General features: G+C 37.9%; 1 protein-coding gene across 6 annotated transcripts in view; it reads left to right on the top strand.

Annotated features, from left to right (window-relative positions):
• The window catches only part of KIFAP3 (kinesin associated protein 3), a 193886-nt gene that overhangs the window by 118372 nt on the left and 48625 nt on the right, over nt 1–26889 (top strand). For all 6 annotated transcript variants that reach the window (XR_011390314.1, XM_008264095.4, XM_002715208.5 and 3 more), the window contains 2 exons: nt 7026–7124; nt 8236–8321. Coding sequence is in view for 5 of the 6 variants with exons in the window: in XM_008264095.4 (XP_008262317.1) it covers nt 7026–7124; nt 8236–8321 (185 nt within the window). In the remaining variant the exon portion in view is untranslated. The remainder of the gene's footprint in view (nt 1–7025; nt 7125–8235; nt 8322–26889) is intronic.

Below are 26889 nucleotides of genomic sequence, written 5' to 3'. Positions count from 1 at the left end.
TATTTATTTATTTATTTATTTATTTGAAAGGTAGAGTTACAGAGACAGAAGGGAAGAGAGAGAGAGAGATCTTCCATATGTTGATTCACTCCCCAAATGGCCACAAAAAAAAAAAAAAAAAAAAAAAACCAGTTGGGGCTCTGCCAATCTGAAGCCAGGAGCCAGGACTTCTTCTGGGTCACCCACCTGGGTGCCCTGGGCCCAAGAACTTGGGCAATCCTCCACTGCTTTCCCAGGTGCATTAGCAGAGAGCTGGATAGGAAATGGAGCAGCTGGGACTCGAACCTCCACCCATATTGGATGCTGGCAGGGCAGGCAGTGGCTTCACCCACGGTACCAGCCCCCACATACAGCTGTTGAGTACCTGAAGTGTGACTGAGTTTTTAACTTAATTTAATTAGCTGCGGTGGTTTCTGTCTACAATATTTGACAGTGCAGGCCTAGAATCTTCCCCTCATATTTGTATTTCTCTTCAATGGCCAGGGCTCATTATTCTTCATATTACATACAAAATCTATCTGGGTCTAATATTATTGTATGAGATACAAGTTCTCTAGGATCTTTTTTTTTTTTTTTCTTTTTTTACAGGCAGAGTTAGACAGTGAGAGAGAGAGACAGAGAAAGGTCTTCCTTCCATTGATTCACCCCCCAAATGGCTGCTACGGCCGGCACACTGCGCCGATCCGAAGCCAGGAGCCAGGTGCTTCCTCCTGGTCTCCCATGCAGGTGCAGGGCACAAGCACTTGGGCCATCCTCCACTGCCTTCCCGAGGCCATGGCAGAGAGCTAGACTGGAAGAGGAGCAACCGGGACAGAATCTGGCGCCCCAACTGGGACTAGAACCCAGGGTACCGGCGCTGTAGGTGGAGGATTAGCCAAGTGAACTGTGGCGCCGGCCTCTCTAGGAGCTTACTCATTAAAAGTATCTAATAAAGTTCTGGAGTTCTGTTTTCCCATTAGGGTGAATATAGGTCATGCTAATATATTATATAATTCTCTTTATTAAAAAAAACCTAGAAAATAGGATTTTGACTGTTTTTACCATAAAGTTTAAATGATAAGCTGGATATATTTACCTACCATGATTGGATATCACACAATGTAAACATGTATTGAAACATTCTTATAGTACCCCATAAACATGTACATTCTTATGTGTCTGTCAAAAAAATTTTTACTAAAAGTAACTAATGGAATCTGGTGTTTGGTGCAGTGTAAGTCCCCACTTTGGATGCCCACATCCCATAATGGTAGTGCCTAGTTCAAATCCAGGCTACTACACGTACCATGCTGCTTATTAACATGCATCCTGGGAGGCAACAGATGATGGTATAGTTATTTAGGCCCCAGCCACCCTTGTTGGAAGACCTACTTTGAATTCTAGGCTCCTGGCTTTGGCCTGGCCCATTCCTGTCTATTGTGGGTATTTGGAGAATGAACCAAAGGATGGAAGATTTTGTCTCTGCCTGTCTCTCTCTCTCTCTGCCTTGCAAATAAAATGAAAAATAAATAAAATGTTTATATGCTAATGTGATATATGAAAGAACATACTCATCTCAGTCCTTTCTGTATCTTGTATAATATGTATATGCATTTTGTATTAATTTTAATAGCTTTTTAAGTATAACACACAGAAAAATACACAAGTTAAAAATGCATGCCTCAGTATGTTTTCAAAGTGAGCACACCTGTGCTGTTATCAGCCACATGAAGAAATGAAACATCACCAGCATCCTAAAAGTACCCCTCCCTCTTCTCCCAGTCGTTACTACCTCTGTTTTATCAGCAACATATTTGTTTGACTTGATTTCAAACTTTAAGTGAAATATGATTCATGTTGTCCTACATTATATTTTGAGATTCATCTGTTTGATATATAGAAATTTTTACTTTCATTGCTGCATTTGTACAAATTTACCACTATTTATCCTTTATCTATTGATAAATAGTAGAGTTGAGTTTTCAGGGGAGGAGAAAGTGTGTTTTAAATAATGCTCCAATGAACATTCATAAATCTTTCATTTGGTGAACATATGTACTCATTTATATGAGATATATACCTAGGAGTAGAATTGCTGGGACATAATATTGGCCTATGTTTATTTTTTGTAAATGGTGTAAATCTATTTTCCAGTGTAGTTGTGCCGAGTTTCATTCCTACCTATAATGTAAAAAAATGTTGCAGTGATTCTACATCACCACCAGCTTTGGGGGGGTCATTAGTCCCTTTAATTGCAGCCTTCCTGTAGTGGTGTCTCACTGTAGTTTGATTTTGTATTTCCCTGATGACTAATGAAGTCAAGCACGTGTTTGTATTTAGTGACCATTTATTTATGGCCATTAAAATCAAGTGCCTACTTAAGACGTTTGCACATTTTTCTCCTTAGAGTCCTTTTATAATTTGATGTGTTGAACTTTAATCATCTAGAAATAAGGCACCCATATAAGTATTCCTTCTCAGAATTGTGGTGTATATGTGTTTAATTGGTACACCCATGTCACAGCCAGGCATTTTTAGATTAACAGTAATTAGAAGAGTCTGTGTAGTTGACAGATTAGGAATGAAAAGTTGCACAAAGTTGGAGCAAAATGACCTGTGTCCAGGAATTACTATCACAGTGATTTAATCAACAGAGCTGACAGTGAGCTGCCAGAGCCAGTTCACAATGCTTTTATTATTTTTTGATGTTGTCCAACATGAAATTCTCACACCCACAAGCTATATAATACTCTTTAAGAAATATATAAATTTTCAGGCCGGCGCCGCGGCTCACTAGGCTAATCCTCCGCCTTGCGGCACCGGCACACCGGGTTCTAGTCCCAGTCGGGACGCCGGGTTCTGTTCCGGTTGCCCCTCTTCCAGGCCAGCTCTCTGCTATGGCCAGGGAGTGCAGTGGAGGATGGCCCAAGTGCTTGGGCCCTGCACCCCATGGGAGGCCGGGAGAAGCACCTGGCTCCTGCCATCGGATCAGCATGGTGCGCCGGCCACAGCGCGCCGGCCACGGCAGCCATTGGAGGGTGAACCAACGGCAAAGGAAGACCTTTCTCTCTGTCTCTCTCTCACTGTCCACTCTGCCTGTCAAAAAAAAGAAGAAATATATAAATTTTCAAGACCAAAAAATTTGTGTTGAATGAGGAAGCACTATACCAAGAGAGTAACAGGGATAATGGGAAGATTTTTAATTAGACAATGATCTTGGGATTGAAGATTTAATTCTAGGGCATTACGAATTCCTCAAATCTCCTAGGACATATATGGCACAATATTCTTCACTAAAAAAAATTATCTTCGAAAATTTTTTAAATGTAGTTATCTGTTTCGTTCATGTTAAAAAAAAAAAAAAAAGAAGAAGAAGAAGAAGAGTAGGGGGTCAAGTTTCAGTCTTCTGCATGTGGATATCCAGTTTTCCCACCACCATTTAAGTCTTTTCTGCATCATGTGCTTCTGGTTACTTTGTCAAGAGGCAGTTGGCCGTAGATGTGTGGATTCAGTTCTTGAGTTGCTGGTCTTCCATTATACTATGTTGTCTGTTTTTATTCTGGTAGCATGTTGATTTGGTTACTATAGCTCTGTAGTAAGTTTTGAAATCTGATGTAGTGATGCCAACAGTTTTGTCTTTTTAGCTCAAAAATCCTTAGGCTATTCAGGGACTTTGTGTTTCCGTATGAAATTTAGGATTTTTTTTAATACTTCTTTGATGAGTATTTTGATAGGAACTACGTTGAATCTGTACATTTTTTCTGTTGTATGGACAAAAAATGTCAGTTCAAAATGGATAAAACTCAAGTATAAGACCTGAAACCATAAAACTACTAGAAGAAAACATAGGGAAAATACTTTAATATGTTGATATAGGAAATAATTTTTTGGATAAGAAACCAAAGGCACAGGCAACAAAGGCAAAGCTAAACAAATGAGATTATATGAAAGTAAGAAGCTACTGCACAGCAAAGGAACAGCAAAGTGAACAGACAACCAACAGAATGGGAGTAAATATTTGCAAAGTATTCATTTGACAAAGGATTATATCAAGAATATTAAGGAACTATAGGACCAGTGTTGTGGCGTAGCAGTTTAGTTGCCACTTGTGACACTGGCATCCCATATCTGAGTGCTGGTTTGAGACCTGGCTGCTTTACTTTTTTTTTTTTTTTTTTTTTTTTTTTGACAGGTAGAGATATAGATAGTGAGAGAGGCAGAGAGAAAGGTTCTGGCTGCTTTACTTCTGAAACAGGTCCTTGCTATGTGCCTGGAAAAGCAGAGGATGATGGCCCAAGTACTTGAGCCCCTGCCACCCAAGTGGGAGACCCAGATGAATTTACTGGTCCCTGGCTTTGACCTGGCCCAGGCCCAGCTGTTTGCAGCCATCTGCAGAATGAACCAGTGAATGGAAAAATACCATATCTGATCACTGATTTGAAGCCTACCTGCTCCACTTCTATTCTAGCTCCCTAATAACAGCTGGGGAAAAGCAGCAGAAAGTGGCCTAAGTGCTTCAGCTCCTGACCTACGTGAAAGACCCAGAAAAACCTCCTGCCTCCTGACTTTGGGCTGGCCCACTCCCAGCCATTGTGGCCATCTGGGGAGTGAGCCAGCAGATGAAAGATTCTCTCTCTCTCTCTCCCTCTCTCCCTCTCCCTCTCTCTCTGTGTGTGTGTGTGTGTGTGTGTGTGTATCTGTAACTCTGACTTTCAAACAAATAAATAATTCTTAAAAAGAATGTATAAGGAACTCAAAAAACTTAAACACGGATATATAATTAAGAAATGGAGAAGAAATACAGGTGACCAACAAACATATGTAAAAGTGGTCAATATCATAGCCATCAGGGAAATGAAAATAAAAACCACAATGAGGTATCATCTCCAGTTAAAATGGCTATCGCTAGAAAGACAAAAAATAACAAAATTGACAAACATGAAAAAAGGAAATTCTATACATTGTTAATGGGAATGCAAATTAGTATATCCATTATGGAGAACAGTTGAGAGGTTCCTCAAGAAACATCTACCAGATGAACCAACCATTCCAATTCTGGGTATATGTGTGTGTGTGTGTGTGTGTGTGTGTGTGTGTATGAAATCCCTCACATGGTTAATGCATCACTATTTTCAGCAGCCAAGATATGGAAACAGCCTAGGTATCCACTGATGGATGAAAGGAAAAGTAAAATATGGTGTATAATACACATTAGAATATTATTCACCCATTAAAAAGGAAATCCTGATATTTGCAACAGGATGGATGGAAGATAATGATTATGTTAAGTGAAATGATAGACAAATACTACAAGTTCTTTCATATGCAGAAGTTTAAGAAAAGTTAATCTGAACTTAGAGTAGTGATCAAAAGAGAACAGGAAGGTTGGAGGGAGGAAGATGAGGTAAAGGCTACTAAAATATGCTTAAATAGAAATAATAGGTTTTAGTATTTCATAGCATGGGGGGCAGTTATAATTCACAACAATGTACTGTATATTGTATTAAAAAATTGGACAAGAGGAGCTAGCAGACTCCAGGCATGGAGGAAGGATACAAATGTGGGGATGTTGCCTGCGTATATTGAAAAATTGCCCTGCATTCCAAGAAGATGTATAAGTATTACATGTTAATAATTTCAAAAGTAAATTAAATTAAAAAGTAAAAAGTATAATTTGAGTCCATGTATTTTTGGAGAATACTACTTTGGTGAGTTAGTGAAGGAGATCATTTGCGGTAGACTGGATGTTAAGAAGCCCAGAGTTTTCTCCACAGAACTAGATGAATACTGTGTTGACCTGGAAATCTGTTTCTTATATGTCAGTGAACTGTTGCCAAGAATTGATAGCAAAATACACTATTCGTGATCAAATTTTATTACCAGTGCATAAAATTGGATTCTATAAGTAATTATCCTTTGGTGCTATGTATTAATCAATGAATATCAACTAGTCAGTTATGTTATTCTTAGCTTTTGTAATTACAAAACACTTTTCACAATCAGACTGAAACTAAAATGCTTATTATTTTATGCCTTTTGTAAAGCTTAATTTTTGTGAACTTTATTCAATAAATTTTTTATTTTTGCAGGCAGAATTAGAGACAGAGAGAAAGGTCTTCCTTCTGTTGGTTCATCCCCCAAATGGCCGCTACGGCCGGCACGCTGCGCTGATCCGAAGCCAGGAGCCAGGTGCTTCTCCTGGTCTCCCATGCCCGTGCAGGGCACAAGTACTTGGGCCATCCTCCACTGCCTTCCCGGGCCATGGCAGAGAACTAGACTGGAAGAGGAGCAACCGGGACAGAATCTGGCACCCTGACCGGGACTAGAACCCGGAGTGCCGGCACCGCAGGCGGAGGATTAGCCAAGGGAGCCGCAGTGCCAGCCTTATTCAATAAAATTAAATGCCTTTATATAAATAGTCCAATTTCTACCAAAAGCTTAGAATTTAAAAGATGTGATTCCTTTCTCATGTGAAATCAACATTTGTGAGACAAAATAGGACCAGATTTATTTTATGTTTGAATTTTTCAAAAAAAATTCTTATGTAAACAAAAAATCCATTGGTGCTAAGTGTTACTGTTTTACATTTGAACAGAAGCTAATTTAATCAGTTTCTTTGTATCTATTGATAAAGATAATAGAGAAAACCTGTTTCTGTTCCCTTTCACCAGTCTTGTCTCAGTTCTTCCTGGGTTCTCACTGATGTTTTGATAGAACCTATTTCAAATAGTTACCCAAAAACTCATAAGTGATATTCCTATTCATAAATGATATTCCTTCATATTTTTCTTTGTATTTCAAAGTAACATAACTGACAAATCTACAGCAGAATTTATGAAACTTCTTGACTGATCGTGGCTATGTAATTTAAAATGAACACCTTAGATATAGATAGTATGTTACTGAATCTTATAACTAATTTAAACTAAATGTACTTGTTTCCCTATTTCAGTTTTTCTTCCTTCTCCAGGACTCCCCTCAATGTTTTTCAATTGGTATGTAAACGTAATATTTTTTCATTCGAAATTGTGTTTCCTTTCATTTAGCTCAACAAGAAGATGATGAATTTGTGTGTCAGATAATTTATGTGTTCTACCAGATGGTTTTCCACCAAGCCACCAGAGATGTTATAATCAAGGAAACACGTATCCTTTCAATGTTTACATTAGATAATGACATTTCACATATTCCTAGAGTTGCATCTTTGTGTTTTTTGTCTTGCAAATGTGAAAATAATGTTAAAAACACACCAAACTTTGGAATAAACATAGAAGGCAACTATTTTCCATTAACGCTGTTGACCCCAAATCTGTAATGGGAAGAATCTATTAACTTGTCAGGTTGTGGTTCAAGGAAATTTAACAAGCTTACCAGAACTTCCTTGTCATGAACGTAATTTAAGTATCAGAGCTTCCTAGGACTATTCTTAATGCAGCTACCAACTATATGCTAAGTATTTTATATCTCCAAAATCTCTTTCTTGCAGCTCACACATCCCGTTGATCTGTATTTCATGTTACTTGCTGTCTAGCACAATAATTTCACCTCACTTTTATAACATTTTTATAACATCTCAAAACTAATCATTATTTTACTTGTTGCTTTTAAAAAATAACATTGCTTATATAAAATTTACAATATATTGACCAATTCACTGTTTATTACCTTTTTTGAATCCACTCCTCTATTCATCTGAATTAATTTCCTTTCATAATGAAGGAAGGCAAAAATAGATCAAGAAAGCTTTTGTAACTATACAACTCTAGAGCTCCTTCTTCAATTATTTGCACATTTTCAAGAATATGGCCTTTTTTATTTATTTATAGAAGATGACACATTTCATGTTTCTCATATATACAGATTTAGGAGCATAGTGAACCCTCCTACCCAACTCTCCCTCTTGCCAGTCTTCTCACCCTCCTTCCTTCCTTTCTTCTTTCTTTTAATTTTTATAATGACATACTTTCAGTTTATTTTTATAATCATAAGATTAACCCCCCACCAAGTAAAGAATTCAATAGAAGACAAAAACAGTTTACTTATTTGTATCTAGATTTTTCTTTTTTGTGTCTCCTATTCCTATTTCTTGAAACCATTGAAATAAGTTTCTTCTCATCTTGCATCAGTGACTTCATTTTAAAATGTAAAGTCAAATTTCAATTTAGAAGTTAAAATTAGAGAGATGTGGGGATTTCTAATGTAATTGAACAACCAAAATCTAAAATGCAATGTGTGTCTTTAACTATTTTTATTCAGAGGCTCCAGCATATCTCATAGACCTGATGCATGATAAAAATAATGAAATCCGAAAGGTCTGTGATAATACATTAGATATTATAGCGGTAAGTAATTATCTTTTCTTCATAAAGTATAAGATTTCAGTTGGGGAGATAAAGAAATTATAAACTTACTTTAAGCTGTCATTGAGTATAAATATAACTTTATATTTTTGGAAGGTTCAGGAAATCCAATAATATTAAACTTACCTTAAAAACACTCAATCCTTTGGCTTTCAACTGTAAATTCCTTAAAGAGGTTTTATACATATTCCGAGTTTAAGTCTGATCTACACTTGTTTTTCTGAGAAATTATTGTATAGGAACAGCAATTTTGGTGACATTTTTGTCAAAACTCATACAATCAACTTTGCATTTTGGTCATTAAAATAAATGTGTGTCATCTATTTTTAGATATTTGATAATTTTTGCAACTTACATAGACTTGTTGCGTAAGAGTAATGTGTCATATGTCAATCATGACTTCAGAGGTTTTTGAAAAATACATGAGTAGAGGAATATAGACAGAGGAGATACTCTAAGTCTGAAATTAGAAACTTTATAGCCCTGCCGACATCTCTCCAGAAGTTATGCTGCCCACCATCTTCTTCTGCTTGGATGTAGGCCTTACTCCAGGGATATTCCTGATACTAGATTATTTTGAGTATTGTTTTCACCTATGGTGTATACTTTGCTCCCTTCATTGAACTGGATTTGGGTTCACCTTTTAAAAAGTAGCTTCACTGTAGCCTATTCAGTAGTTTTAAATTCTAACTTGGATCCGGTGCTTGGCCTAGTGGTTAGCATGTCTTTTGGGACACCTGCAACCCATATGAGAGTGCCTAGTTAGAGTCCCAGCTCTACTCCTGTGTATGGAGTCCTAACGTGCACCCTGAGAGGCACAGGTGGCAGCTCTAGTTGCTGTGCCCCTGATACCCAGTGAGAAACCTGGATTGAGTTTGTGGCTCCTGGCTCCAATGTGGCCCAGCCCCTGGCTGCTGTGGGCATTTGGAGAATGAACCAAAAATTGGCAAATCTTTCTGCCATACTCTGTATGCCTTTCAAATAAATAATATAATTATTTTTTGAAATAACAGACTTTTAAATAGGTCAGAATAACATTTTTAATAAATTAACAGGTTCATTGGAATTCATTAAGCTGGCATTTTTTCCAGTGTTTTTCTTATGAACCTGGACAATAACCATCAGGAACTTCTTGTCAATTTCCCATTTTCTATTTCAGAAATTAATTTTGCTATCATCTGCTTTTTAGATTTGACTAAGTACCTTATTCCTAGTTTGGAACTAAATGGTAACATTGATATTTTAGCTTTGATCTCAAAAAATAAAGAAAATGCCTGTATTAAATACTTGCTTCCCAAAATATTTTATACATGTAGACTTCTAGTCACAGAGCTTAGGAATATAGACTATTTCATACTCCTAGAGATCAATATCATGGTTCATGTACTATTTTCTAATAGATTACTGTGTTGTATATGAGGAATAAAATACAAACTAAGAAACTTCTTAAAGTTCTATTGCTGTTATCTTACTTTAAACAATGAAGTTAGGAGTTGTCCATCTGTTATAAATTACCTTTAGTGTACTTTTTATCTACATTCTTTTGAGGACAGGCATATGGGAGATGATATATTTAGATTTACTGAGTTGGTGTCTTTGGTTTAGAATGTAAGTTAATGATGGTTCCAAATTGCCAGCTCAGCTGTAATATTAAGAAACTTAGGAGGCAAGCATGTGGCATGGCAGGTGGAGCTGCTGCCTGTGGTGCTGGCATCCCATATTGGCATCATCTCGGTCCTGGCTGCTCAAGTTCTCATCCAGCTGCCTACTGGTGTGCCTAAGAAGGTGACAGAGGATGGCCTGAGTACTTAGCCCCTGTCCCCAAGTGGGAGACCCAGAGGATGCCCCTGGCTCCTGGCTTTGGCCTGACCCAGCCCTGGCTGATGTGACCATTTGGGGATTGAACTAGCAGATGAAAGATATATTCTCGCTCTGTAACTCTACTTTTCAAATAAATAAAATTTTCAAAAAGAAAAAGTTTATATATAATATGAATATATTGGTTATAAAATTTAAAAAAATTTTATTCTGTTATTTCTAAACTCTGAGTTCAAGTCTCTTCCTTTAAAAATATTTTTAAAAACATTCTTTTCAGTATTTTCTAAGGATTTTTTTATTCGAAAGGGATAGTCAAACAAGACTAGTGATAGAATAAACTAACTGATAGAATAAAAAAGGGAGAGAACGATCCAACATGGGAAGCAGGATACACAGCAGACTCATAGAATGGAAGATGTCCTAAACAGCACTCTGGCCTCAAAATCAGCCCTTAAGGCATTCAGATCTGGCTGAAGAGCCCACGAGAGTATTTTAGGCATGGAAAGCCAAGACACTCTGGCAAAAAAAAAAAAAAAACTAAATGAAAGATCTCTGTGAGTGAGATCCCGGTAGAAAGAATGGGGCCATCAAAGAAGGAGGTACCTTTTTCTGAAGGGAGGAGAGATCTTCCACTTTGACTATGACCTTGTCTGAATAAGATTGAAGTCGGTGAACTCAAAATGCTTCCATAGCCTTGGCAACTCATGACTAGAGCCTAGGGAATTACTGACACCATAAATAGGAGTGTCAGTGTGGGATCTCTGTCTTTAATGTGTTGTCCAGTGTGAAGTAATGCTATAACTAGTACTGAAACAGTATTTTACACTTTATGTTCTGTGTGGGTGCAAACTGATGAAATCTTTACTTAATATATACTAAATCGATCTTCTGTATATAAAGATAATTGAAAATGAATCTTGATGTGAATGGAATGGGAGAAGGAGTGGGAGATGGGAGGGGTGTGAGTGGGAGGGAAATTATGGGGGGGTAAAGCCATTATAATCCATCAACTGTACTTTGGAAATTTATATTTACTAAATAAAAGTTTAAAAAATACAATAAAAAAGGCATAGTCACAGAGAGGCAGAGAGAGAGAGGTCCTCCATCTGCTGGCCCACTCCCTAGATGGCCACAATAGCCGGAACTGTGCAGATCTGAAGCCAGGAGCCAGGAGCCTCCTCCAGGTCTCCATGTGGGTACAGAGGCCCAAGGACTTGAGCCATCCTCTACTGCCCTCCCAGGCCACAGCAGAGAGCTAGATCCAAAGTGGAACAGCTGGAACTTGAATCAGGGCCCACATGGGATGCTGGCACTAGCAGGCAGCGGCTTCACCCACTACACCACAGTGCCGGCCTCCCATTTCTTTTCATTTTATATGAAAGGCAGAAAGAGAGATCTTCCATCCACTGGTTCCCTCCCCCAATACACGCCACAGCCAGAGCTGGACAAATCTCAAACCAGGATCCTGGATCTCCATCCATATACTATAGCCATCATCTGCTGCCTGCCAGTGTGCACATTAGCAGGAAGCTGGATCAGAAGCCGAGGATCTGGGACTCAAACAAGGCACTTTGAAGTGATATGCAGGCATTCTAGGCAGCAACTTAACCTGTGCACCAGACACCTGCCCCTTAAGTCTCTTTTTAAACTTGAGCCATCCCTATCCTGTGTCTTCTTTCTCTTCTGCATACTGTTCACACTCTCTCCTTTCTAGAACCAGATTTTTTTTAATGTGTTTTACTTCATTTCTTCACTTTTCCCATCTTCCTTCCAACCTTTGCTAATTCTGGCTTCTTCTGTTGCTGCGTTGAAGGGCTCACTAAAGTAATCCTGCCCTTCATTTCTTTACAATACAATGAGAATTTTCAGTCTTCCTTTTGCTTTGTTGATCCTGTCTTCCTTGGAGGTACTTAAAAATCCTTATGTACTGTCACAGCAGGCATTTGGTCCAGCATTTAAATCACCAGTTAAAAAGTCTGAGGTCACACATATCTGTGCTTGGGTTCCAGCTCCAGATTCCAGCTTCCTGATAATGTATACCCTGGGAGGCAGCAGAGACAACTCAAGTAGTTGGGTCATTGCCACCCATATAGAAGACCTAGATTGAGTTATCAACTCTCAGCCTCAGCTCAACCCAATCTTGACCATTGCAGGCATTTCATTACTGAACCAGCAGATAGAATCTCTCTCCCACTCCTCCTTCCTCTCTGCCTCTAAAATTAATTAATTTTTTAAAATGTTTAAATGTAAAGTCACAAAGAAAATTGTGTTAGATTTTATCGCAAAGTACTTTGTTAACATGAGGACTTCTAAGGAGAAGAATTAGTATAACAAAACTGGTAGTTTAACATCTGGCTAACCGGCACCCCAGGTTGTAGTCCCAGCTCTCTGCTGTGGCCCGGGAAGGCAGTGGAGGATGGCCCAAGTGCTTGCGCCCTGCACCCACATGGGAGACCAGGAGGAAGCACCTGGCTCCTGGCTTCGGATCGGCGCAGCGTGCCGGCTGTAGCGGCCATTTGGGGGGTGAACCATTGGAAAAAGGAAGACCTTTCTCTCTGTCTCTCTCTCTCTCACTAACTCTGCATGTCCAAAAAAAAATAATAATAATAACAGCTGGCTATGTATACGTGGGCTCCTAAGAAGCTAACTGATCGCCTGAGTTAGTATTAGAAACAAAAATCTGAACAAGTAAGTTGACAGATTTGGTTCATCTAAACTCTCTTTGATTCTCTACAGTGGATTTATAAAGTATGTATTGGATATGATACCAAATAATTTATGGATTGTTTCACACTTCTAGAAGCATTAGTCTAAAAAACTTATTTAGAAAATCCAAAATGAGAATATTTAAAGATGTCCACATGTGGATGATTCATGTCATTTGCAACTTCTGTAGTGCCCAACTGCATGATGGTCATGGCTGAGTTTCTTAGAACAGAATCTTGTACAGCTGATATAAAGACACCAGGCAGTGGAAACATCCCACATGCTGCTGGAAGAATGTTTCTTTACCTTTCCACTGTTATGTTTCTTTAAGGATCAAGGCTATGATTCCATTTTAGCTAGACAGTAGGCATCTATATTGATTTTCTCTAGACAGTAGGGAAGTGTTGTATATCCACAAATATTTTTCTCTTCTTTGTTGAGTAGGGATTCTGGTCTTAGAGTCAATCCTTTATCTTGATAAAGTGGCAACTTGATCTAATAGAGTATTACATCCCAAATACAACTAATTCTAATTCTGCCTACCTGCTGAATATTATCAGGCAACTCAGTCAACTAGTTGAAGATTCTGTTTACAATAACACTTTTGAGGTAAGAGTTATTTTAAGGTTTAAAGAAAATATAATTAAATCATCTATCATGTGATGATCATTCAGTGTGTTTTTGTTTAATCTAGACCACAATTCAAACATAGTTGAGTTTATACATAGATTATATATCTTGACCAACATTATCTTCCTTGGGAAAATTAAGTATCTATATAATTTTCTTGTTATTTTAAATATTTAAATGACATTGGAAGACTTCCCACTTAGTGTCTGGAATTTAACTGTTGGAAGATATTTGGAGAATGTATTTTGGCCAGATATGTTACTACTTATAGTTTAGATTTGAAGTTGTCCTGCAAAATGGCTGAATTTGCCACTTTCTACTTCATACCCATTAACTGAACAAGACAATTAACTGAAAGGCCTTGATTAGGATCTTTAAATAGGAAATAGGAACCTGTCTCTTATAATTTGGAAAGCCTTATCTGTTAGATTATCTATAGATTCTGAGTCTATGGTGATTTACTTGGATTTGGACTCAATTTATAAATTGTCAAACCAAAATTATACTCTTAGCTTGCTGAGCATTCTTGGGAGACATTGGAAGTGTGAACCATTTAATACATCAGTACATAGAGAACAGTTTCTCAGTTCCACTTGGAAAATAACTGCCAGGCTTGGGATTTTTGAGCCGAGACTCTATTACAGATCACAACTGAGGGTGCTAATTGTTTGTCCTGAACCTTTTTCAAAGAGTAAAACAAGAGGAAATTGACTTAATTTGAAGCAAAAGAAACTTTGATCAGACACAGCAAAAATGGTTAAAAACTAGAAAAAGACCATCAAGCGAGAATGTGAAGTCTGTCTAGCTAGCATTAGTAACGACTAAATAAACTTTTAAAACAGTTTGTAAGAAACCTGCATAGGGACAGTGTAAATGATCTCTTAAGACTCTTTTTACCTCTAGATTTCGATTTCCTCTTATTGTCAAAATCACTATATAATAAAATCTAAAATATATAGAGAGAATGGAAATGTTTGTAACTCAAAGTGACTTTTCTTTAAGGAAATAAACTTGTTTGCCACGCAAGACAAACAATATAGAATAAATACCAAGAAAAACTGCATGCCTATAACTGTTAGGGAAATATGGCTTCTTCATGAAGGTCTTATCCCAGAATTAGGCAAGTGTAACACTAGTGATGATTCGTTTAATGCAGTTAGGCCCCAGCCTGCAATTGAAGTTGAATTGAAACAGATGTGTAGTGGTAGTATTCTGGGTACTAAATAGGATTACTAAACATGTATTATGTGATGCAGTCTCTGTGTCCTTAACAACTAGTTGCATTGTGACTAGGTAACCTGTAGCTTGGTGAGTCAGGAGATGATATGTGGGCATGGAGATGAGCAGAGAGGCAAGTAGAGAGAAGCCCAGCTACTTAATCGTCCAAGGGGATAGTAAGGAAGTTGACCATTGCCTTTTCTCTTCCAAGCCTTGGGAATCATGAAAGGAAGAACAGATCCTATGCATCTAATTTAGAGAGCTTCTGAAAACCCAATTCGGTTTTTATTCTTTAGTACTTCCTCAGCTTTGTGTGAAATGTATGAGAAACTCAAAAATTCCTTATTGATAAACATATCCCTCCCCTGACATATCTGGGTTGCCAAACATTTAAAACGTCTTTGAAAAGCATATTCTCTGTTTAGAACACTGAGACAGACATTGGGAGTACAAAACTTAACACAAAGACCCTAGAATAGGTTTACAATCTAGACTCTAGAGAACACCAAGACTCTCACTGAAACATATGGATTGGCCTCTGAGGAGGCCATACTACCAAATGGCCCTATCAGTAAGATATTCTGTATTAATGGCACAATATATCTGCAAGTGTTTACGGGAAAAGAGATGGATTCCATAGTAAAAGACTGATATCTGTTGTTTTTGTTTGTTTGATTTAATATGTTAATAAAAATTTAGAAATATAAATTCATAATATAAATAAATTTTAAATATAAATTTAAATATAAATTTATAAAATTTTATTAATATGTTAAGCAATAAAATTTATTAAGATATTAATTGTTAAGATGCTATAATAAAATTTTATGTATTAATATGTTGATTAATTATGTTTGTTAACATTACTATGTTAATAAAAATTTATGATGAAAATTTAATAGCAAAATATGTTATTAAAATCAGTTTAATATTTTCAAAAATGCTATTTTTGCTTTTTTTAATTTTAATTAGTTTTTAATAGATTCAATGTGATTTGTAGATATAATTCTTTTTTTTGTTTTTTTGCCAGGCAGAATTAGACAGAGAGAGAGACAGAGAGAGTTACAGACAGTGAGAGAGAGATAGACAGAGAGAAAGGTCTTCCTTCCATTGGTTCACTCCCCTAATAGCCTCCATGGCTGGCGCTGCGCCCATCCAAAGCCAGGAGCTGGGTACTTCTTCCTGGTCTCCCATGCGGTTGCAGGGACCCAAACACTTGGACCATCCTCCACTGCCTTCCTGGGCTACAACAGAGAGCTGGACTGGAAGAGGAGCAACCAGGACTAGTACCCGGTGCCCCAACTGAGACTAGAACCCGGGGTGCCAGTGCTGCAGGTGGAGGATTAGCCAAGTGAGCCACGGCACCGGCCTAGATATAATTCTAAGAACATAATGATATTCTCTTCCTTCCACCCTCTTTCTGTCTTTTTTTTTAGCTTTTGAGATAGCATATTTTGAATTTACAATACAGTAAAAAGTCTTAATGCTTACTGAATAAGAAGTTTAAAAAGGAAACCAACAGAATTGGAGAAAATATTTGCAAACTATGCAACTATTAAGAGATTAAGATTCAGAATTTATAAAGAGCTCAAGAAACTCAACAATAACAAAAGAAACAATACAGCTAAGAAATGAGCAAAGGACTTGAACAGGCATTTTAATGGCCGAAAGACACATGAGAAAATGCTTACTGGTCATCAGGAAAATGCAAATAAAACCACACTGAGGTATCATTTCACCCCAGGTAGAATGGCTATTATATAGAAATCAGAAAATAATAAATGCTGGCCAGATGTGGGAGAAAAGGTACCCTAATCAACTGTGGTGGGAATGTGCACTAGTATAACCCGTATGGAAATCAGTATGGAGATTCCTCAAATCTGAAAATAGATCTGCTGAGTGACCCAGCCATCCCACTCCTGTGAATTTACCCAAACAAAATGAAATCAGAATATGAAAGTTATCTGTACCCCCGTGTTTATTGCAGCTCAATTCACAATAGCTAAAATATGGAATCAATCCAAATGTCCATCAACTGATGACAGAATAAAAAAAATATTATACACACACACACACACACACACACACTGGAATATTATTCAGCCATAAAAAAGAATGAATCTTGTCTTTTGCAACAAAATGGATGCAACTGGAAACCATTGTACTAAGTGACATAAAAAAGACAAATATTATGTTTTCCCTGATCTGTGGTAGCAGAGTACAAAAAAAAGGTAACATATATGAGTGAAATTGACATTTTAAGATTTGATTGGCCGGTGCCTCGGCTCAGTAGGCTAATCCTCTGCCTACGGCACCGGCACACTGGGTTCTAGTCCTAGTCGGGGCGCCAGATTCTGTCCCGGTTGCTCCTCTTCTAGTCCAGCTCTCTGCTGTGGCCCGGGAGTGCAGTGGAGGATGGCCCAAAGTCCTTGGGCCCTGCACCCTCATGGGAGACCAGGAGAAGCACCTGGCTCCTGGCTTCGGATCAGCATGGTGTGCCGGCTGCAGCAACCATTGGGGGGTGAACCAATGGAAATGGAAGACCTTTCTCTCTCTCTCTCTCACTGTCCACTCTGCCTGTCAAAAAAAAAAAATTTTTGATTATTGTTTACAGCCCTTGTCGCTACTGTTGAGGAACAGTGTTTCTTTTTTTCTTCTTGCTATTTGTTGAATACTTAGTGGAGGGTTAAACTTATAAGTATAAAATAAAAAGTATGCCATTATAAAAAGTAAAGAATAAAAAAGGTAAGGGGGGTGGAACCATGGGCAGGAGGGAGTGGAGGGGAGGAAGTATCACTTTGCTCCTAAATCTATATATATGAAATATGTGAAACTTTTTTACCGTAAAAAGGAAATGACCTTTTTAAGATTTATTTATTTGAAAGAGTTACACAGAGAGGAGAGGAGAGAGAGAGAGAAAGAGGTCTTCCATCCGATGGTTCATTCCCCAATTGGCCACAATGGCTGGAGCTGTGCCAATCCGAAGCCAGGACCCAGGAGCTTCTTCCGCGTCTCCCACTTGGGTGCAGGGGCCCAAGGACTTGGGCCATCTTCTACTGCTTTCCCAGGCCATAGCAGAGAGCTGGATCAGAATTGGAGCAGCCGAGACTAGAACCGGTGCCCATATGGATGCCGGCGCTTCAGGACAAGGTATTAACCTGCTGTGCCACAGCACCGGCCCCAGGATCTGATCTTAATGCTCATTTCAGTGCTTTCTAAACTGTCCACTGAAAGGCCTCAGTCTAGATTATTGGTTCAAATGGATTTTAAATTTTGAGCCACTTACAGAATATGAAACATTAGCCAGGCACATCTCAAATCCGGAGGTTATCTGGAGCAACTCTTGAATACAACAATGAGTTATTCTCAGCTTAGAAACTTAAAATCTATTTCTAGAGAGAACAGGATGAAAGTCACAGACCCCTCAAAAAAAAAAAAAAAAAAGCCAAGAATCAAATAAGTCTGCCTCATGAATCTTATTTAAAGAAACAGACCATTACTCTATTCCAGTTTTAGAAGTGGCAGCTTAACAGCTTTGACCTCCTAGTATTGGCCCTATATTAAAAGCCAGGAAAAGTAAGATCAGAGTTAAAGTTCACACCACTAGCATTTGGTAGAGCCATGGAACTGGGATCTAGTCTTATATATCTTAGCTATCCCAAATATTTTAGCATATTAAGTCACTTACCACCACAAAATGCTGCAAGTTAGTTTTCACTCTATGACCAGTGAAGAACCGTGCTTGAGTGTATATGCCATTGGGATATAAGAGCTAAGTACTCAAAAGGTGTTTGAAAATGGTACTTGAGGGGCCGGCACTAGGCTGCAGCAGGTTAGCTGCTGCCTGCAGTAGCAGCATTTCATATAGGTGTCAGTTCCTGTACTGGCTGCTCCACTTCCAATCTAGCTTTCTACTAATGGATCTGGGAAGGCCGCAGAGAATAACCCAAGTGCTTGGAACCCTGCACCCACGTGAGAGACCTGCATGAAGCTTTTCACTAGCCCTGGCCATTGCAGCCATTTGGGGAGTGTTCCAACAGATGAAAGATCTCTGCCTCTCTCTCCCTCCGTAACTCTGCCTTTCAAATCAATAAACCCTTAAAAAAAAAGAAGCAGCAGCAGTTTAACAAGTAAATAGCAAAAAGACCCTCGTTTAGTGGACTGTTATACAATGGTTATAACCAATAATTGATTGGAAAAATGACATTTCACCCATATACAGTAAATTTTAAAGTAACCGCATATCAGTAAAACTATAGTACTGTAACATTCTTAAACATTTGTTTAACAAATACGAAACAATTTTTAAAAACCATACTTGTAACAATACTGATACAGACCTTTCTTTTTTCTTTTTATTTTTTGTTTGTCTTTTAAATTTTACCTCGCATATATAAGGGAAAACATGCAGTACTTGTCTTTCTGATTTCATTCAACACGATGTCCTCCATTTGCATCCATTTTGCTACAAATGGTAGAATTCCATTCACTTTATAGCTGAATAATATTCCATTGTGTATATTATCCATTCATCTCATGACGGACACCTTGGCTGATTCCAAACTTTGCCCATATGAACAGTGCTGCTATAAACATGGTGGTGCAAGTATCTCCTTGATACACTATGTTCAAGTCTTTTGGCTGTTTACCCAGTGGTGGGATTGCTAGGTCATATGGCAAGTCGATTTCTAGTTTGTTAAGAAATCTCCACACAGATTTACTCTTTGCTCTTATTTACATTCTCACCAACAGTGAATAAGTGTTCCCCCTTGTCTATATCCTCACCAAGATTTGTTACTCTGTGTTTTGTATTCTAGCCTTTCTGACAGGAGTGAAGTGACACCTTGTTGTGATTTTGACTTGCATTTCCCTGATGGCTAGTGATATTGACCATTTTTTCATATATTTTTGAGCCATTTGTATTTTCTTTTGAGAGCTGTCTATCGAAATCCTTTGCCTATTTCACAGCTGGATCGGCTGTTTGTTTTTGAGCTTTTCAAGTAGTTGATATATCAGTATATTTATAAATATCCTTTTTCAGATAAGTGATTTTCAAATATTTTTCCTATTCTGTTGGATGTCTCCTAACTCTGTTGATTGTTTCCTTTGCTGTGCTAAAGCCTCTGAGTTTGACATAGTCCCATTTGTTTAGTTTTGCTTTTTTTCCTGTGCTTTGGGGGTCTTGTCCAAGAAGTTGTCCCCTACACCAGTGTCTTAGAGTATTTCCCCTCTCTTTTCTTCCAGCAATTTCATAGTCTCAGGTCTTAAATTAGGTCTCTGATCCATTCTGAGTTGGTTTTTGTATATGGTGAGAGGTATGGATCTAATTTCATTCTTCTGTGAATATACATCCAGTTTTGCCAGCATCATTTTGTTGAAGAGATTATCCTTACTCCACTGTATAGTCTGAAACTTTTGTCAAAAATCAGTCGGCTGTATGTATGTGGATTAATTTATGAACTCTCTGTTCTGTTCCATTGAGCTATATGTCGGTTTTTATGCCAGTACCATGCTGTTTTAATTTTAATTATCATAGCTTATAGTATGCTTTGAAGTCAGGTATTAATGATGCCTCCAGCTTGATTTTTCTTGTTCGGATTGCTTTGGTCTTGGTCTTTTGTGATTCCATATGAATTTTAGTATTGCTTTTTTTAAGATTTATTTATTTATTTGAAAGTCAGTTACGTACAGAGAGAGAAGGAGAGACAGAGAGAGAGAGAGGAGAGAGAGAGGTCTTCCATCCACTGGTTCACTCCCCAATTGGCCGCAATGGCCAGAGCTATGCTGATTCAGAGCCAGAAGCCAGGAGTTTCTTCCAGGTCTCCCACATGGGTGCAGAGGCCCAAGAACTTCGGCCATCTTCTACTGCTTTCCCAAACCATACCAGAAAGCTGGATCAGAAGTGGAGAAGCAGGGTCTCGAATGGGCGCCCAAATGGGATGCCAGCACTGCAGGCCCCAGTATTGCTTTTTCTAATTCTGTGGAAAAAAAAAAAAAAAACTCATGGATATTTTGTTAGGGATTTCTCTAGGTAGTATAGACATTTTAATGATATTGATTCTGTCCGGCTAATCCTCCGCCTGTGGCGCCAGTACCCCAGGTTCTAGTCCCGGTTGGGGTGCCATATTCTGTCCTAGCTGCTCCTCTTCCAGTCCAGCTCTCTGCTGTGGCCAGGGAAGGCAGTGGAGGATGGCCCAAGTGCTTGGGCCCCTGCACCCGCATGGGAGACCAGGAGGAAGCGCGTGGCTCCTGGCTTCAGATTGGCTTAGCGCGCCAGCCATAGCGACCATTTGGGGGGTGAACCAACGGAAGGAAGACCTTTCTCTCTCTCTCTCTCTCTCTCTCTCTCTCTCTCTCACTCACTCTCTCTCACTCTCTCTCACTCTCTCTCACTGTCTAACTCTGCCAGTCCAAAAAAAAAATATGATATTGAATGATACTGATTCTACCAATCCGTGAGCAAGGAATACATTTCTGTTTTTTTTTTCCTTGGTGATTTCTTTCATCAGTGTTTGACAGTTTTCATTGTAGAGATCTTCCACTTCTTTGGTTAAATTTATTCCTAAATATTTTATTTTTGTTGCTGTTGTGAATGAAATTTCTTTCTTGATTTCTCTGTGAGTTCATTATTAGCATACAAAAAAGCTACTTTTTTTTACATCATGTCATTTGCAAGCATGAATAATTTGACTTCTTTTCCAATTTTGATGCCGTTTCTTTCTTTTTCCTCCCTAATTGTGCTTGCTAAAACTTCCAGTACTGTATTGAATAAGAGTAGTGAAAGTGGACGTCCTTATCTTGTTCCATATCTGAGGGGAATTGAAACAGGCCAATGTTTAATTGGTGCAGTCATAGGTTTGTATCACCAAGATTTTGAATGGGAGCCCTTCTTTTTTAGTAACTTTAATTATAATCATGAGGAGAGTGTATGTTTTAATAACTTTGAATTAATGCCTAGCTCTAGTACTTTAAACTTGGAAAATAAGATGTTGTCTTCAGCCAAGGTCAGATAAAATCATAGTCAATAAGACCAGTTAATTAAAATTAGATCAACAAGTATAAATTAAAAGTAGTGTCTGTCATCAAATGTCATAATCCTCACTATCAGCAATGGTTGTATGAAACAGAAAATCTGGATTTATTAATAATGCCCCCAGTCATAGAGAACACTGTAAAAACTATCTTACCATATCTTGAAAAGAAAGTAATAGAGAATGTTTTATAGGGTTAAGATTAGGGTTAGGATTAGAATTCGGGCTTTCAAAAGCAGGAGTTGGTAAAATGAGTAGATAGTAGTCACTTTTTATTGGTCTGTTGTTTGGGTGTTGACACAGAACATGGCTTTTCAAGTGAATTGTTGACAGAAAATTCTTTTACAGTCTTCGCAAATTTTAATTTCTTAATATAAGTTTGATTTTTTTTAATTCCATGCAGTCAAATGGAGTTCAGTGAGAGAAGCTTGGTTGCCATCTTTTGTTATTTATTTTTATGTTGCAGAGACAAAGAGGCAGGAATTTAGGTTATTTTTCCAGATTCTCAGAACTTAAATACACACTTATGAATTTATATATACATGAATGTAAATATGTTCACTTTTTCCTATACGTGTGTTGCTTTTTTTTTTTTAATTGTTAGCAGTTGAACTTAGGAGATCTCAAGTGTAGTATGAATGAGAAAATTCATGATTTCTTACTTAAGTGAGTTTCTTTTAGTTTTATCTTTTTAATTTGTGGTCTGACTTGGCATGATATGTGGAATGATATTGCACAGGTTAGCCTCCCCATTGCTTTAAGAAGAGGTTGTTTGAGGAGATAATTGTACTTAGAGGTCTGGTTAGAAAATGCCATAATCAAGACTAAAGGTCAGCACTCAGGACAGTTCTGTTGAGAAATAGTATGTGCATAAATATCAATTACTTGACTATGTTTGTGTTTAAACATGTGTGTGTCTGTGTATATGTGTCACTGACAGAAATATTTTCTGAGATATAAAAAGCATCTTTTTAGCCACTACCACCTTAATCTTAATGAGCAACTAAATTACTCTAGACCTGCTTTAATTTAGTATGAAAATTGTATTAAATAAACCATATTACAGCCTCAATTAGGGGGCTGCCACATTAAAGCAGCAAGGAAAATCTGTTTTATATCAGTTATGTCAGAACACAAAGCAGATCTATGTAGCTCTATGTTATCCTATAGTGTGTTAATCAGATACAAGGTGTGACGGAAACCAGTGACAAAGAGTTTTCCTGATAGTGAACAGGCTCTGATAATAGGCTGGTTAAGGCTTCATAATGTTTCACTGGTTAAGTAGTAAAATGATGTAGAACTTCAAAAGGGATGGCACATTCCATGTAATATCAAACCATAGTCTTTCATGATGCTTTTTTGCTATTGTAAATTTATTGAATTTATAGAATTTATTGGAACTGCTAAGTGCAATAAGATCCTAATGTTGGGAGCTAAGAGAAGAAAATAAAAGAAGAAATATATTTTCCTTTAAAGATGGTGTAAACTCAAGTCTCAAAGCCAGAACATGAGGGTGCAACTGCTTATAAAAATAAGTCTTTCAAAAATGAAGAAAAAAACAACTATATCCCTAGAGTATTTCCAGAAAAGCTTGTTAGGGTCCAGTGATATATCTTGGTTGTGATTGAGCTGTGAATTCTCATAGTTATTTTCTGGTATGGGGGCAGGGTATAAGAGAAGAACAGAGATTAGAAGAGAGGGGTGTTAGAGAGAGTTTGTTTTAACAGATATATATTGAATTTATTTAAAATGTTGACACTGATATTCACCTGGAGTTACTATTTAATTTTTTAAAAGAAATTTGTCTACTACCTGTGTTTTTCAGTTACTTGAGATGGTTATATCAACAATTTTATGAAGTAATGAAGTGAATCATAAGGTTAAGTCTTAGATTGTTTTATTTTAACAATGAAATTTGAGACAGATGAAACAGTAAAATACCACTTGAAAGTTATATTCTTCAGTTAATAACCAAGTGAGAACTGGAAACTAAACTCCTGACTTCTAAGCTACATCCTTAATATTATACCTCACTGAATTATCAGTATCTACAAATTCAGACTCTGAGATGCAAAGAAACTATGACTTTGCCATGACTTAAACCATATTCGTTGAGTTGTCCCAGAATATAAATAGAATGTAGCTGAGGCTAGAGATTCTGGAATGATGGCTTGTTGCAATATAATCAAGTTTCTACTGGCTTTCATTGAAATGGGAGAGGGAAAATGTTTTAGAAGGGAAAATTTTTTAGAAGGAAAAATGTTTGTGCTTATGGGGATAAAGAAGATGGGATATAAGGCCTAATCTGATTTCTCTTGGAAAACACATCTTTATTTTTGGGATTCCCTCCTCACATTTTTACTGTTAAAATGGATAAAACAGTAATAGTAGATGGCAGTTGATTTACTTCCAATATTAGTATCCAAAATGTACTTCTGAACTTTTCCTGAAATCTGAAAGTTTTGGAGCCTCTATCCAAGCCATAAGCTAAAGCATTTGATTTTCAAGAAAATCTTGGAAACCTTTTCAGAACTTTGAGATCAGTGGCCTTCATCATAGAGGAAAACACTGCTACTATTTGACTCTGACTAATGTCTACTACTAAAGAAAAGGAAATTAAAATATTTAAACAAATATTGTATTCCTCCAGGAATATTTCAGCTAAGATATTTTATTTGGTAAACATTTGAAAACCCAAAGCTACACCACCACATACTAGAGCAAATTTTTATTGCACAAATATTGTGTTTTTTCTATTTTTTACATAAGCAGTTTTTTAAATGTGTTCATTGCTTGCATGTGAGGACTCTTGGGCCTCAGATTCTTTGCCAAGGTTCTTCACCACTACACAACTGCAATCAAACACTTACATAGGGGTTTTTCTGTCTGTCAATTTTACAGGGACCTTACAGAGGCCTTATAGGTTGATTAGGAGGTGTTCAGCACAAAAGGCCTCCACCAGGTTGGTGTAGATAGACTCATCACAGTTGGATGCCAGCACACCATGGTGACTTGGCTCTTGTCTAAGACATTGGCAGCTTCACAAAGTCCATATGGTCATGATGGATGAAGGGCACCTCTTGTAAAGCAGTGTTAACTTTCATTGCACCTCCAGCAGCAAGGCTGTCCTCAGCCATGGGTGTATGTTATGAAAAAAGCTGAATTCTGAACAAACCTGAGTCCCTGCCTCCACGCAGTTTGGAGATGGCAGAGAAAGAGCTAAGAATAAAAGAGTACTTCAAAAAGTTCATGGAAAAATGAAATTAAAAGATAGGTTTATTTTTCTGCAAAAACATTTTTGAAATTGTGCATTTTTTTAAAGATTTATTTTATTTATTTGAAAGGTAGAGTTATAGAGAGAGGTGAAGCCAGAGAGAGAGGTCTTCTATCTGCTAGTTCACTCCCCAAATGACCGCAATGGCTACAGCTGTGCTGATCAAAAGCCAGGAGCCAGGAACTTCTTCCAGGTCCCCCACACAGGTGCAGAGGTCCAAGGACTTGGGCCATCCTCCACTGCTTTCCCAGGCCATAGCAGATAGCTGGATCGGAAGTGGAGCAGCTGGGACTCAAACTGAAGCCCATATGGGATGCTGGCGCTGCAGGCCAGGGCTTTAACCCGCTGCAACACAGCATCGACCCCATATGCATAGTTTTTCATAACACACATTTCCACGAACTTTATTTAAAGATTTATTTATTTATTTATTTTAAAGTAAAATTATAGAGAGAGGGGGAGAGACAAAGAGAGAGGTCTTCATCTGCTGGTTCACTCCCCAAGTGGTTGCAACAGGCAGGGCTGAGCCAGGCTGAAACCAGGAGCCAGGAGCTTCATCTGAGTCTCCCATGTGATAGGTACCCAAACCATTAGCTTCCCAGGCCGTTAACAGGGAACTGGATGGGAAGTGTAGCAGCCAAGACACAAAACAGTGCCCATTTGGGATGCCTGTGTCAGAGGTGGCAGCCCCCTTCCATGAACTTGTTGTAAACCTCTCATACCTTAATGTTTCATATTCAATCTCTAAATTTTAATGATTCATATTCTAAAATATTTTACACTTGTCATTAATATTGGAATTAAGAAAGTCATTAGGGGTTGGTGTTGTGACACAGCAGGTTAAGCCGCTGTCTGCATTACCGGCATCCCATATGGACACCAGCTCAAGTCCCAGCTGTTCCACTTCTGATCCAGCTCCCTGCTAATGTGCCTGGGAAAGTAGCAGACGATGGCCCAAGTTCTTGGGCCCCAGCACCCACGTGGCAGACCTGGAAGAAGCTTCTAGCTCTTGGCTTTAGCCTGACCCAGCTCCAGCCCCAGCCATTACAGCCATTTGGGGAGTGAACCAGCAAATGGAAGATTCTGTGTGTGTGTGTGTGTGTGTGTGTGTGTGTGTGTGTCTTTCTCTCTCTCTCTCTCCCTTTCTTTTTCTTCTCCTTCTTCTTCTTCTCCCCTCCCCCTCCTCCTCCTCCCCCTCCTTCTCCTCCTTTCTTCTTCCTTCTCCTCCTCCTTCTTCTTCCTTCTGTATTTCTGCTTTCTAACAAATAAATCTTTAAAAAAAATAACTTTTAAGGCCTTGATAGTGTTATGTTAAAGTTTTTGCCATTTTCAATCTATAACAAAGAGCCATATGTACCATTATCTCTCAGGGCCACTTTTAATGAAAACTTCTGGATTCATTATAATAGAATTAAGTAATCACTGTTATATCATTCTGTCTCATGTTTACTGAGGGAAAAGATCCTTTACTTATTTTTCAAGGAGCCGAGAAAGCAACCATAGTGTTTCCATTGTGACCCTGTAAACAATAATGCATATGTTAATGTAATCATTTAAGGCATAGAAATTAAAGTTATTTTATAATAGAAAAATCACAAGAAAATTATTCTTAAAATATAATCTATATAGTTTGCTACTATGTTTGGGGGGCTTATAATGCTAAGAGGTGGGCTGGTTCTATAGGATAATTCAGTCATAAACTGATAATAGACAGAAGGTGAACATTTTAACAGAAGGTGTAAGATAGCCTTATTATATTTGATTCTGTACTTTTACTTACTGGGTTAGAAAATCAGTTTTACCAAGAGGTTATCAAAAGTTAGCCATGGATGCTCATGAATATTTTTGGTGTGTGTTTGGACTTTTATTAAAT

Source organism: Oryctolagus cuniculus, chromosome 7 (assembly GCF_964237555.1).
Source record: "Oryctolagus cuniculus chromosome 7, mOryCun1.1, whole genome shotgun sequence".
Taxonomy (NCBI): domain Eukaryota; kingdom Metazoa; phylum Chordata; class Mammalia; order Lagomorpha; family Leporidae; genus Oryctolagus; species Oryctolagus cuniculus.
Note: the sequence above shows the minus strand (reverse complement) of the source record. Positions and strands in the feature narration are given on the sequence as shown.